The 15,428-nt window shown below is 37.2% G+C and overlaps 1 protein-coding gene across 11 annotated transcripts in view; it reads right to left on the bottom strand.

The window, feature by feature from the left end:
• Positions 1-15,428, bottom strand: part of PPP1R9A (protein phosphatase 1 regulatory subunit 9A) — a 364,328-nt gene that overhangs the window by 71,197 nt on the left and 277,703 nt on the right. For all 11 annotated transcript variants that reach the window (XM_049894806.1, XM_049894804.1, XM_049894811.1 and 8 more), the window contains one exon: positions 10,949-11,104. In XM_049894806.1, coding sequence (XP_049750763.1) covers positions 10,949-11,104 — 156 coding nt within the window. The remainder of the gene's footprint in view (positions 1-10,948; positions 11,105-15,428) is intronic.

The raw sequence follows: 15,428 nt of genomic DNA, 5'->3' as shown, positions 1-15,428 counted from the left end.
ACCAACAACTGCACCGCCACCAGGGCTCCTTCCCCTAGTGGTATAATTCTAACTTACTGTAATTTATCAGAGGTTCAGAGCACTAATGTACCTGGCAGAGAGTGTGTCACAAGTTTTCTTAGTGACTTGATGGGAAGAGGCTACAAGACACTGCAGTGCTGCTCCAAAATCACAGCAATAGTGAATCACAAATTAGAACCACAACAGGAGCCTGATCTTTGGGTTCCTAATCCAGTAATTTTTTTTCCTTAGAAAAGCATACAATAAGCCCCCAATCAAGTCAGCCAAAAGTAAGAAGGAATGATCTGAACTCAAATATCATTATCCCAACTCTATTTCTCAGCTAAAAGTACTAAAAGCATATGATGTCACACTTGAAATAAACAAACAAAAACATCTCTGGTTCTATTTGAAGAGTAGTAAGAAACCAGAAGGGGACATTTCACAGGGAACACTGCTCTATGGGGGAAATGCAGGATTTTTATTTTCTCAGCACTTAACTCCTGGTAAAATAACCAAGGATATGCATGCAATTTGTGGGAACTCTGGCCTTTCTTTGCTCAGATCACTGTGGCCTCTAGCAAGTTGTTTCTCTGTGCCTCCATTTCCCACATGAAAACTGAGTGGGCTGAACAGGAAGAACACCAAGGCCCTCTCAAATATTACAGATGTAGTATTTATGAGGAGCTCTGGTGGCGCAGTGGTTAACAGTTTAGCTGCTAACCAAAAGCTAAGAGTTTGAATCCACCAGCCACTCCTTGGAAACCCCATGGGGCAGTTCTACTCTGTCCTATAGAGTCGCTGTGAGTCTGAATCAACTCGAGAGCAACAGGTTTGGGTTTTTTCTGGGCCTTTATGAAATGAAGAGCTCGAAGGTGGCTGTCATGATTGCAGAGTCTACAAATCCTCAACTTACCTTCATTTCTACGACTGCATAAACTACACAAATATACCGACGTGGGAGACCAATCCTAGGTAAAACTGCAAAATAGCTCGAGTTGATCTCCAGTTATTCCGGCCCTCCCATTTCACCCAAAATGGCTAGGAGGAAGGAGCTGAACTCATTAGCAACGGAGTGAAGATTGTAGATGCAAGCTTAGAGTGTTACCCCTCCAGCAGAAGAGAAGAATAAATTGTGCAAATACAGACATTATTCAGAAGATGGGCAGAAGTTTTAGGACAAGGTTTCCTTAGGACTCATGAATTCTAAAATTATAGATATGCAATAATTTTTATTCTGCTTGCACATGAAAAAACCTTCCACAGATCCAACCCTATTCATAGGAAAAGCATAAAAAATCAGCTAATTAAACCCTTTTGTACAGGACAAAAACTGTTGTTCAGTAAGCCTAATTCACAGAGCCAGGTTTTATAAATCTCAGTTCACAGTTCTTTCCACCAATACTAACTTTCCACATCTGTAGAACCATTTATCCTTTTTTGTCATCTCCCTTTATACCTGCAGATGACACTGTGAGGTAGGCAGCGCTGGTACCGGTGACCTCATCTTACAGACAGGAAAGAGGCTCAGAAAAGTTTCATGGATTGTTCAAGTTTCCACTAGAAGTAGGTGGTGGAATGGAAATAGCCCCAGATCTGACTCCCCCTACCCCTGTTCCTCCCTGAAAGGCGGAGAGACAGAGATCAGAGGTGCCATCTTTGCTCTCAGAAAACTGCTTTCAATTCAACTCATTCAATTACTATTCACCGCGAACCTAATCTGAACCAGCTGCTTTGGAATGCATTTCTCATTTAATCCTCACAAAAACCGTGAGGCATATGTCATCATCTTCTCCAACGAGAAATTATTACTCAGGCTGAAAACCACGGATCGCTTCAGGTGGTCTGAGTGTTCTGACACTGACTACAAAATGGTACTCAATCAGCTGCTGTTGTTATTAACGGAACTTAGAAAGGACATTTTGCTCGTTATTCACCCAGTGTTTGCTGAATGATGCTCTGTGCCAGGTACTGTGCTAGTCACTGAGGACACCTGAACATGACATAGGCTCTACCTTCAAGATACTTATTACATGGAGATTAATAAACACACCTCCCTGAGAAGTTCTCCAGATCACACATACAGGAAGGTCATAGGGAACCTACTTGGTTAGTTGATTGATGGCTTGATTAGTCTATTATTCCCTCTAACCAGGTCACATGATCTTTGACTTTGGCCTGTTTGTCATACTTCAGCTTTGACTATGCACTTGACCTTCCAGGCAAAGTGGACTCGATGTGCCTGAGAGACGTCCATTTCACGAGGAAGAGAAAACTGCTTTTCAAAGTGGTGAAGAGACAGCAAAAGACACAATTGGTAAAATGTTGAGTTTTCTAATTCTAGAGCAGTTCTCTTTCCACATGCTTAAGAGCTTTATGTCAGGGATCAATAACCTTTCCAAAGTACAGGTCCAAGGGTTCACACATTTACCCCTTGAGAATGGTCAGGCTGACTGACTGCAGGGAGAGAGGAGGTCAGCAGGTTTGGTTAACAGAAACCAGAAACAGAGTTTGAAAAGCCTGTTGGAATCTCTGGGTCACACAGGATCTAGGTCAGAGGAAAGACTTGGGATGCGAGGACATAAATAAAAAGAAGGGTTAAGGATTGCAGGTCAGTGTCATTTGAGTCACAAGACCAGTCTCTTTCATCTCTTCTGTCATCTTTAACATGAATACCATAGAAGTCTATACCAAAATCACAGCACAAATAAACATAAATTTCCCCACAGAAAAATAGTAGCTCTCATTTAACATTCTGCAAGTGTACTTGTTCCATATATTTTGTTTCCTTAAAAAGGAGGAATAAAAAATATGTAATCATATCACTGGATCAATATAATCCAAATATAACTACTCTAGAAATAGAAACATCCTTATACAGAAACATAAACAGTGAGATTGAACTTTTGCACTCTTTCCTTTTTTTTTTTTTCTTATCTTGCACAAATAGGGAAAACATTTTTCTTTAAAAAGTGAAAAATATTATCTTCGCAGGAAAGACTTAAGAGGGCTCTAGTGTTATAAATTTTACAATCAGATAGGAGCAGCATTCTCTGCCCTTACAAGGGTAAAATGATAAATGATATTTACACAGAACTTTAAAGCTGCTTCAGCACTGAAATCATGATTTTTAGAATTATCTTTGTGATTATCTGACTGATGTCTGTCTCACCGTTGACAGTGTAAGCTCCACAAAAGCGAGAATCAGAGCTATTTTTGCCTACATTTTGGTAGTGTTAAACAATACAATAGTCAATGACTTTAGGGTTTTGGGTTTTCCTAATCAACTCGACGGCACAGGGTTTTTTTATAGTCAAAATGAAGCTATGCTGTATTCCTTTGCAATTTCTGTCCAATGCTTTATATATGACACCTATCTTTACACTAACGGAAGTGTTTTTCTCAGGAGACAGTTTATATAAAATTAGCTGAAAAGGCAGATTCATAACCTTAATTGTTTTAATGCTTAAACAATAAAGCATGGTAACAAATTAAAAATTTATCACTAAAGTAAGAACAATCAAACACTCCTAAGGAAAACAGCATGATGGAATCAATAAAATAATAACAACAATAAAGGCAGAAATGACTGAATTAGGCAAGGGAAAACTTCCAGTTTAGTACAACATAACAAACTAACAAGAGCTATTTCCTGCCTCTCTTTAATTCAGTTTTGGAGATGCCGAAAGAGAAGGAACACTGATCGGCTTAACGGTCTTGCTCATCATTTAACAAAGAAGTTTGTGAGGAATTCTTAGAGATATAACATAGTTGTTTTCATGTGTGTTTGAAAAATGGGATCTGAAGTAGGAGAACGCCAGCAAGTGGAAATGTGGGGCAGCAATCTAATAAATCTTCCCTCTTCCCCATGTAACCTGGGTGAGTCTGCACCTGCAGCTACATCAGGGACAGCTTACTCCACTACCCTGAAGCCCAGACCTCTGGGTCACCAACTCCATCTCTGGGGCCGTGCACTAGGAACACTTGGTGTCATGCGGTCAGAAAGGAGTTGCACCGGAGTCCATGGTGGATTTATATCAGGGCGGCACTGGAATCCCATTAGAGCTGGAGAGAGGGAAGTGTCGGTGAGCTAGAGCAAATTATTTTGTAAAAGTTATACCTATACAACTTTAACTAAAGCTTGTGAAATACAAAAAAATAATAATTGGGGAGAGGAAGAGGATAGGTGAGAGTATTCTATGGTTATGATTTTATTAAAAGGTAAAGACATAGTTATTGATCTCCTTTGTATATTGCCTAACCTAAGATTGAGTCGAAGTAACTCAAGGGTAGTCTCCAGAATAATAGAATTAAAACATATAACTTTCAAGTAGCAGATGAATATCTGATATATCTAATGAAAATTATGTAAAAAGAGAAAACAGACAAGACGAAAGCATGAAAACTATAAAATATAAAATAAGGTGGTTGATATAAGTTCTAATATTAAAGTGATTAAAGTAAATTGGCTAAACTCACCAATTAACTGATAAGCATTCCTGGAGTAGAATAAAAGTAAGATTCAATCCTCCAGAAAACTACTGAAACTAATAGAAGAGTTTGGCAGAGTCTCAGGTTATAAGATAAACAAACAAAAATCACTTGGATTCCTCTACAGCAACAAAAAGAACATCAAAGAGGAAATCACCAAATCAATACCATTCACAGTAGCCCCCAAGAAGATAAAACACTTAGGAATAAATCTTACCAAGGATGTAAAAGACCTATACAAAGAAAACTACAAAGCTCTACTACAAGAAATTAAAAAGGACATACTTAAGTGGAAAAACATAGCTTGCTCATGGATAGGAAGACTTAACATAGTAAAAATGTCTATTCTACCAAAAGCCATCTATACATACAATGCACTTCCGATCCAAATTCCAATGTCATTTTTTAAGGGGATAGAGAAACAAATCACCAACTTCATATGGAAGGAAAGAAGCCTCGAATAAGCAAAGCATTACTGAAAAAGAAGAAGAAAGTGGGAGGCCTCACTCTACCTGATTTCAGAACCTATTGGTACAACAACAGGCACATAGACCAATGGAACAGAATTGAGAATCCAGATATAAATCCATCCACATATGAGCAGCTGATATTTGACAAAGGCCCAGTGTCAGTTAATTGGGGAAAAGATAGTCTTTTTAACAAATGGTGCTGGCATAACTGGATATCCATTTGCAAAAAAATGAAACAGGACCCATACCTCACACCATGCACAAAAACTAACTCCAAGTGGATCAAAGACCTAAACATAAAGACTAAAATGATAAAGATCATGGAAGAAAAAATAGGGACAACCCTAGGAGCCCTAATACAGGCATAAACAGAATACAAAACATTACCAAAAATGATGAAGAGAAACCAGATAACTGGGAGCTCCTAAAAATCAAACACCTATGCTCATCTAAAGACTTCACCAAAAGGGTAAAAAGACCACCTACAGACTGGGAAAGAATTTCAGCTATGACATCTCCGACCAGCGCCTGATCTCTAAAATCTACATGATTCTGTCAAAACTCAACCACAAAAAGACAAACAACCCAATCAAGAAGTGGGCAAAGGATATGAACACACATTTCACTAAAGAAGATATTCAGGCAGCTAACAAATACATGAGAAAAAGCTCTCGATCATTAGCCACTAGAGAAATGCAAATTAAAACTACAATGAGATTCCATCTCACTCCAACAAGGCTGGCATTCATCCAAAAAACACAAAATAATAAATGTTGGAGAGGCTGCGGAGAGATTGGAACTCTTATACACTGCTGGTGGGAATGTAAAACGGTACAACCACTTTGGAAATCCATCTGGCGTTATCTTAAACAGTTAGAAATAGAACTACCATACAACCCAGAAATCCCACTCCTTGGAATATACCCTAGAGAAACAAGAGCCTTCACACAAACAGATACATGCACACCCATGTTCATTGCAGCTCTGTCTACAATAGCAAAAAGCTGGAAGCAACCAAGGTGTCCATCAACGGATGAATGGGTAAATAAATTGTGCTATATTCACACAATGGAATACTACGCATCGATAAAGAACAGTGACGAATCTGTGAAACATTTCATAACATGGAGGAACCTGGAAGGCATTATGCTGAGCGAAATCAATCAGAGGCAAAAGGACAAATATTGTATAATACCACTATTATAAGATCTTGAGAAATAGTATAAACTGAGAAGAACACATACTTTTGTGGTTATGAAGCGGGGAGGGAGGGAGGGAGGGAGAGGGTTTTTTACTGATTAATTAGTAGATAAGAACTGCTTTAGGTGAAGGGAAGAACAATACTCAATACACGGAAGGTCAGCTCAATTGGACTGGACCAAAAGCAAAGAAGTTTCCGGGATAAAATGAATGCTTCAAAGGTCAGAGGAGCAAGGGTGGGGGGTTGGGAACCATGGTTTAAGGGGACTTCTAAGTCAATTGGCAAAATAATTCTATTATGAAAACATCCTGCATCCCACTTTGAATTGTGGCGTCTGGGGTCTTAAATGCCAACAAGCGGCCATCTAAGATGCATCAATTGGTCTCAACCCACCTGGAGCAAAGGAGAATGAAGAACACCAAGGTCACACGACAACTAAGAGCCCAAGAGACAGAAAGGGCCACATGAACCAGAGACCTACATCATCCGGAGACCAGAAGAACTAGATGGTGCCTGACCACAATCGATGACTGCCCTGACAGGGAGCACAATAGAGAACCCCTGAGGGAGCAGGAGATCAGTGGGATGTAGACCCCAAATTCTCATAAAAAGACCAGACTTAATGGTCTGACTGTGACTAGAGGGATCCCGGCGGTCATGGTCCCCAAACCTTCTGTTGGCACAGAACAGGAACCATCCCCGAAGACGACTCATCAGACATGGAAGGGACTAGACAGTGGGTAGGAGAGAGATGCTGATGAAGAGTGAGCTAATGATATCAGGTGGACACTTGAGACTGTGTTGGCATCTCCTGTTTGGAAGGGGGATGGGAGGATAGAGAGAGTTGGAAGCTGGCAAAATTGTCACGAAAGGAGAGACTGGAAGGGCTGGCTCATTAGGGGGAGAGCAAGTGGGAGTATGGAATAAGATGTATATAAACTTATATGTGACAGACTGACTTGATTTGTAAACGTTCAGTTGAAGCTCAATAAAAGTTAATAAAAAAAAAAAGTAAGATTCAAGAATAGGCTGACTAAAGAAACACACTTGAACACAACGATACAGAATGGCTGAAAAGAAAGAAATAGAAAAAATAGATGCTGTGAAGCAAATATGAAGCAAAATAAAATCCATGTTGAATTTTTACTATCAGACAAAATAAAATTTGGGTCAAAAATGCATCAAGAGGAACAAAAAAGATGTTACATAAATGAAGAAGTTATAACAATCTTGAGCATATATGCAGCTAACAACAATGTTTTGAAACACATAAAACTATAATAGTATATAAGAAATAAACAATTGTACCTAGTAATTTTAAAACAAACCTGTCAGAACTGGTAGACCAAGTGAACAAATATAAACCATGTTATAAAACAAATGTGTGGGTATTTGTAATATTAATCTTATTTATATACATGAAGACCATAAACTTCACATTCAAACACAGGAAAATGAATTATTTTTGCATACATGAGGAATATTAAAGCAAAACTTAAATAAATTGAGCTATCAAAAAAGTCTCAAAAATTCTAGACAGTAGCTATCATATGCAATATGTTTTCTGACTAGAGTACAAAAGGTTTAGAAGTCAATTAAAAAAATAGCAAAGAAAGTTTCCTATGTCTGGAAAGTAAAAAATATACTACTAAATAATTCTTGTGTTAAAGAGGAAATCATAAGAGAAATTAATAAATGACAATGGCATTCTACATGTAAAAAAGTGTGACATATGCCTAAAGCAATATTCAGAAAAAAAATTACAGCTTTAATATACTTATTGAATGAGTTATAAAAAATAAATATACTGAGCCCAATTAATATCAAAAAACAACGAAAACAACAAAATAAGTATTATTTTGAATTGTAAAAGAAACAATTAGTAATCTAAAAGCTAATATGACAGAAAAAATTCTAGAAAAAACAACTAAGAAAAAGTTAAAATATTCAAATAAACAAAAAGAAAAAATTTAAAGAGAACTAATTATATATATCGGATTTCAATATTTTAAAAATTACATTATAAAATATGAGCTAATAAAACTGAAAACCTATATGAAATATATGAATTTTTGGAGAAATACGAAAAACCAAAATTAGTCCATGAAGAAATTGAAAACTTAGAGTAATAAATATTATAAAAGGTATTTAAAATCTCAATCCACAAAGGCACCAGGACAAAGAGTTTTATAGCAGAGTAATAACAAACTTTGAAGGAACAGAAAACGTCTGTCTATCTTATACAAGTCATCGATTTCTCTTACACAAGTAATTTCTAAAAATTGGGAAGTAGGGAAAACATCCTAAATTATACTGAAGCAGCCTTTGATAATCCATTCTAGTCAGATTTTCTTTTACTTACAGCTGAACTCTTATCTAATAGAGGGTATTAAAAAATTTTACAGAGGGTCAGAATAAGACTTGAATTAAACACATACATTCCATAAGCTATGGAAACCGTGGTGGCTCAGTGGTTAAGAGCTACAAGCTGCTAACCAAAAGGTCAGCAGTTTGAATCCACCACGTGCTCCTTGGAAACCCTATGGGGGAAGTTCTCCTCTGTCCCATAGGGTCTTAAAAAAAACCCAGGGCCCTATAGGGTCTTATGAGTCAGAATTGACTTGACAGCAGCAGGTTTGGTTGTTTCCTATCTTATTCCATAAGCTTGGATCAAAGAGACAATGCGATTTAAAAAAAAAAAAAAAAAAAACCAGTTTTCTAAAAACTAATTTACTAAGTTTAATATAATCAAAATTGCAATGAAGATTTTTCTAGGGAATTAAAGTGATTGAAACATTTTCTTGAATAATAAGTTGCAAAGTAAAGGAATTTTTGAAGAGTTGGATGGACCTGACTTATTCTATCAATGTTAGTATATATTTTAACAGTATGCACTTCAGAAAAATGAGAAGATAAAATAGAAAATGAAGGCCAAAAGCAGTCCACAGTGTAAGGACACAAATTCTTTAGCTAGTAATGCTGTCTCTTCCAACGAGAGGGAAATAGGCAAATCAGCATTTAATAAAAGTACTTGTCAACTATTTGGAAAAATTAAATTAGGTATTTGTGTTTCACTACACAAATTGCAGTACATGTTTGATACCATTCACTGAATAAACATTTAACTACTAACTATATGCCAGGAGCTATGCAAGAACTAAGGATACAACGGTGAGCAAAAACAGAGGAGCTTAGAGTCTAGTAGGAAGACACATAGCCTGTGGGACTGACTAAAGTAACACTGGTCTGATGTGCTTTGCCCAAATAGTACAACACATACTTTTGCTCAAAGTAATGTCAACATGGAAGAGCTCTATTACAGGTTTTCACAAACTACTTCGGCTTCTAATATTTGTCAAAGTTGGATTGAGAGTTACAACACTCAAGGACGATCCTTAAAGAACAAGAAGCCCGTCCACTCTTTTAGATAATCTATATTCCTCAGCCAAATCAGAGCCACAGAGAAATGGGGACCTAGATTCCACCTCTTTCCCCCACTTAGTCGCCTCCTGCAGAAGAATTCTGCTGCTGCTGATTTGCTCTTTGGTTTGATGCTATCAGTTAATCTAAAAACTTTGATAAGAAATGACGCTAAAATGGATATTGCTCCTTCTGCTATAAGGGAATTCTGAGTTTTGTGATCACTATATAATAGTGTATTCTACTGACCTATTTATGATACACCAAAATTAGAAATTATAAATGTAAGAAAATTAGAAATTATAAATACAATTAGAAGTTATAAATCTGCAATTTTCAAAAATGTTTTTCAAGTATAGGTTTTCCCCTCATGATGGTCAAGTCCCTAACAGGCTTGAAACCACAGAGCAGTAGTTTTCAAGCCTCAGCGCTTTAGGGTAATTTTGGGGAAGTTTTTGGTGTACATAATGACATATTTGTCTCCAAACAACAGAGGATATTCCCCAAAGCAATGAAGAATAAACTGCTTGGCGACCTGTTCATCACTGTTTCTGTTTTACATGTTGGGGTTCTGAGTAGTTAATTTGACAAAAGCATTTATGTGGTTAGCTGTACTTGCTGTCCCCTCTGACTTCAAGGCTCCATCAAACAGGCTCCCTTGCCTGGGTTTGGCCAATAGGAGACATCAGTAGGAGGAGGGCAGGATCAGGTATTTACTACTCCTGCCCCTAGAATATAGTTCTTAGCAGTGGCTGCATTCTCATAAAGCTGCATATGTTTGAATAAAAGGTACTATTCCCCCTCTCTGCCCATGAAGCCAAAAGACGGAAAGAGTGTCCCGCCATTGGCAGCTCCTATGCACTTCGCTGGTCCTTGTTAGTTCTTTTAACCCTGTTAAAAGGCCATTCATTAAATTCCCTTCAGTGAACCCTTTGGGTATGCCATCTGATTCCTGCTGGGACTCTGTCTTTTTAAGGAAAAGATCCTAATAAGAGCCTTTTTAGAAAATCACTGCTTTAAAGGAAAGTTTATCACCAGGTACCAAAAGTTCTGTAAAACTGGAAAAAAAAAAAATTACCTGGATTTATCACAAGAACTGTACACTTAAACTATACCTTGAAATTATGGGTTAGACCTGTTGTAAACTGCCACTATGATAAATAACAGTCTTTTGAAGACTGTACAATGACATCTACTTAAATTTTACCTAGAAGTTCGATGAGATTCAAGGCAATCTGGAACTAAAAAAGCTTTCTTTTGAAAAGAAATTCTTACTATATTATTATTCTTAGTATATTATTCAAACAAAAAATATACTTCATAAGTGGACAGGTGTAGAGAAATATTTTATAGACCAACAACTTACCTCTTTGAACTTGTGGCTGAGCTTGCGTGTGTCCAGGTCTGATGGGGAAAACATGTCCTCATTCTCAGGCAGCTCAAAGACTTCAATGGCCATGTCACTGCCAGGAAGGACAGGCCCTACCTCATCCTCCTCTTCATCTGTGGCATATTCCCCTGTCTGAAAGGAAGGGGATTTCAGAAATCCAGCTGTCCTTACCCCAGGTGGAAGTGGGTTATTTGAAGGTATTTTATAAAAGATAAATAAGAAATGTCACTAAGTGGTAAAAGAGTAAGTAGGTTTTTAAATCAATCATGCCTCATGCAGTCAATGTTACAAACAAGTGTTAGTGCAAAGATCCAAAGCGGCATGTCTCCGCCATACACAAGTACATCACTAAAAATCGATTAATAGTATCCGTAGCATCTTCAGTAGAGCAACAAGAGTTGCTTTTTTTTAATCTGAATATTTGACGGTTTTACTAAGTAAAATTAGGTTGCTTAGGGAAATAAGCAATTTCTTTAAATTCCCACCAGCTGTGTGAATAAGCCACCCAATATTGGGAGCACAGAAGAAGAAGAGATCAAAGACTCAGAGCTGGAACGGACCTTAAGCCTTGAACAGGTTTAGTAAATTAATTCTTCTAAGCTTCAGAGTTCAATCAACTCTGCTCTGTTTGTTTGCTTTCTAACTATCGTGGTGATTAACTAGTGACCTGAGGGATAAACTGAAGATTCATACTTGAAGTCCACACATGTGCATCATTTTGCCTGCACAGTACTTTTATAAATCTGTGTTATTTTGCTAATGTTTCAAAAAGTAGTATTTCCTTTAAATTCTAGATTTCCAGCTTCTCTTGAGAAGCTGAAGATCAGGCAATATAGGTATATTGCTATGTGATAACAACTGGCCAGAGTTGGTAGTGGTTATCCCTTTCAGTTGGGTCTTGCACGTTCTCACTCATCACAACTCCCCAACTCAATATTGTTCAACCCAGTTAGTTTCCCTCCTTTACCATACCTGTGAGCCCCTGTAGGTATCTGAGTTCATGACCCCTGGAATAAATGTTTCTCCTCACACTAACTTCATTAACGTTAGTAGAAAGTAGCTCTCCTGGCAGGATAAGGCTATGAGACTACAAGTCAAATAATTGTTTCAAATCTATATATTATGATGTAATTTAAAGATAAATTATTGATTCATTGTGTTGAAAAGTCAAAGTTCATTAAATTTATCCCTGTTCCTTCAGGCAGTACTATTAGGTATATAAAAAAACAGAGAAAGGAACTCATATTGCCTTTAGAAAAACTTTCATAATGATCTATGGAAAAAAAAAAAAAACTTCCACAGATCATTCAGTAGACTGAATGATCTATTATTTTGATTAAATACGCTTAGCATCTGATTGGCGTTTTTCTCTTTTGGTTCTGTACTACACTCTTTTTGCTAAAGCTGAAACCCTATTTCTTCCTTACTATGTTTGTACACAAATGAAATCTTGTCATCAACCTCAGTGTAATAATTCATAATGCCTTGAAGACCATTATTAGGTTGCCATTCAAACTTCTCTTTCTATATAAAGTAATTCTGGTCTCCTCATAATTCTCATTCTATATAAAGTAATTCTGGTCTCCTCATAATTCTCATTCTCTTTCTCTGTAATTGTCTTTGAGACTGTCCTCTGACCTCTCAAAGTTCTCTGCATTCTTCTTAAGTTGTGGAGCCAAAGGACAACACAATCTCTAATAAAGAATCTGGGGGCCATGGACCATGATGAACAAACTGCCTTAGCATCCTTCTGACTCCACTTCCCCATGAGGAAGCTGTCAGTGTGAAGACCTTGACTGTGATGGCCATTTGCATATAATAGTGAGCTCAGGATACTTCATAAACAGCAGTGCTTTGCCAAACTGGTTATATATTAGAAAATGTTTCTTCCAAATAAAATCAGGAATGCTTTGATTGAAATGGCTGAGGCTCTCTACCTTGATCCTGTATGATTCCTCAGCATCTGGAGCCCTCGGACTCTTTAGAGCCCCATCTGAAAATCTCTATACTACCATTCCAAGTACTGTTAGAGCTGGCAGGAGAAGGTAGCTGAGGAGTGGGGAATGATTGGGTCCAGACAGCTTTATTTGTTGTTTCAGTGAGATCCTATAAAACTTAAAAGGGCTTTAATTCCAGATTCAGTGCACTTTTTTATGGTATTCTATTACATATTACAAATGTATGTGTGAGTATGTATATGTGTATATAACTTATTGTATGTGAAAGCTGGGTGATGAATAAAAAAACCAAAGAAGAACTGGTGCCTTTGAATTGTGGTGTTGGAGAAGAATATTGAATATACCACGGACTGCCAAAAGGATGAACAAATCTGTCTTGGAAGAAGTACAACCAGAATGCTCCTTAGAAGCAAGGGTGGTGAGACTACAGTCTCACATAGTTTGGACATGTTGTCAGGAGAGATCAGTCCCTGGAGAAAGACATCATGCTTGGTAAAGTAGAGGGTCAGTGAAAAAAATGAAGACCCTCAACGAGATGGATTGATACAGTGGCTGCAACAATCGGCTTAAGCATTTAACGATTGTGAGGATGGCGCAGGACTGGGCAGTGTTTCGATCTGTTCTACATAGAGTTGCTATGACTCAGAACCAATTCGATGGCACCTAACAACAGCAACATGTAACTTATACGTGTATGTATATGTGTCTATATATGTGTGTATGTGTGTGTGTGTATGTATATATATATGTGTATATATATATATATATATAATTAACAGGTACTTTGTAAATTCTAGTGTTGTTAATAGGAATGTGGCAAGGATAGTAAGTGAACAATTTCAAGACGCCTTGCTGACAGCTTTGATTTAGAGGTAGAAGAGCGTGTTTGTTTTTAAACCTGGTAATTACAAAAAGGAGCAAAACCATACCTTTATTACGAAGGCTTTAACCAGCTCTATAACATTCACTTCTACATCATCAGCTGGATGAATTTCATGAATGGCTCAATGAAATCTTAAACTAAATTTAAAGTGTGACTAAGCCATGACAATGTGGCACATTTTAAACATACGGGCTGATATGAACAATTTGATTTGCCTTTGTCAGCTTGAAAATAGGTATTTGTTCACTGTATGTGAGGGAATTAATATGTGCTAGGATGGTGCCTGATATGTCACAGGATCTCAAAACATTTTTACAAGAATATATCAGAGAATGCCAATTTCATTTACTCGGTAATATCTAGAACTTCCTAAGGAGGTTTTCAATAATGTAAAAAAAAAAAAATTAGCTGTGAATTTGTGAGAAGGCAGTATCCTTTCATACATTTTTAATCCTCCTTATAATGAATAATAAAATTAGGGTATATATAACATATATAATTCCTGCCTCTTAGTGTAGTTCTGGTTTTGTCATCCATTTTAGTTGTCAAAATTATCCTCCTAAATGTAAGTTTTGGAGCCCTGGTGGTACAGTGGTTAAGAGCAACAGTGGTTAACCAAAAGATTGGCAGTTCAAATCCACCAGCTGCTCCTGACAACCCTATGGGGCAGTTCTACTCTGTCCTATAGGGTTCTTATGAGTCGAACTCGACTTGACAGCAATGGGTTTTTAAATGTAAGTTATTGAGAATTCTTTTGTGATTTTTTTAGTTTTGGCTTGGCCAGTCTCCTCTCCTTCCCAATAACTAAACTGTCTACAATCCTGATACAATTCTTTCTATCTTTCATTTCATCTTTCCATTTACACATGTTTTCTCTTTCTAATTAGTCTTATACTAAGGATAAGATATACCTTTTACAGTTTCAATTCTACTTATTATTTATTATAGTACCTGGATGGGGCACTTAATGTTGCCATTCCCAATCTGAATAGGCTTTAGAATAAAGGATGCATTTATTATAGCATCTCATAAACATCTGGGAGTAAGAAAGTTACATTCAGTTAACTAAGAATAATATTTCGCTGCTATTCATAAGGTTTTCACAGGCTAATGCTTTTTAGAAGTAGACTGCCAGGTCCGTCCTCCTATATTTATAGGGTCCTTCTTCCATATTTATGCCTATCCCAAGAAAGGTGATCGGACCGAATGCAGAAATTTTAAAACAATATCATTAATATCACACACAAGCAAAATTTTGCTGAAGATCATTCAAAAACAGCTGCAGCAGTATATCAACAGGGAACTGCCAGAAACTCAGGCTGGTTTCGGAGGAGGTCGTGGAACCAGGGATATCATTGCTGATATCAGATGGATCCTGGCTGAAAGCAGAGAATACCTGAAGGATATTTACCTGTGGTTTATTGACTATGTAAAGGCATTCAACTGTATGGATCAAAACAAATTATGTATAACATTGTAAAGAATGGGAATTCCAGAACACTTAATTGTACTCTTGAGGAAACTTTACATAGATCAAGAGATGGTTGTTCGGACAGAACAAGGGGATACTGATTGGTTTCAAGTCAGGAAAGGTGTGTGTCACAGTTGTATCCTT

The sequence above is a fragment of the Elephas maximus genome, chromosome 8 (assembly GCF_024166365.1).
Source record: "Elephas maximus indicus isolate mEleMax1 chromosome 8, mEleMax1 primary haplotype, whole genome shotgun sequence".
Classification (NCBI taxonomy): Eukaryota; Metazoa; Chordata; class Mammalia; order Proboscidea; family Elephantidae; genus Elephas; species Elephas maximus.
Note: the sequence above shows the minus strand (reverse complement) of the source record. Positions and strands in the feature narration are given on the sequence as shown.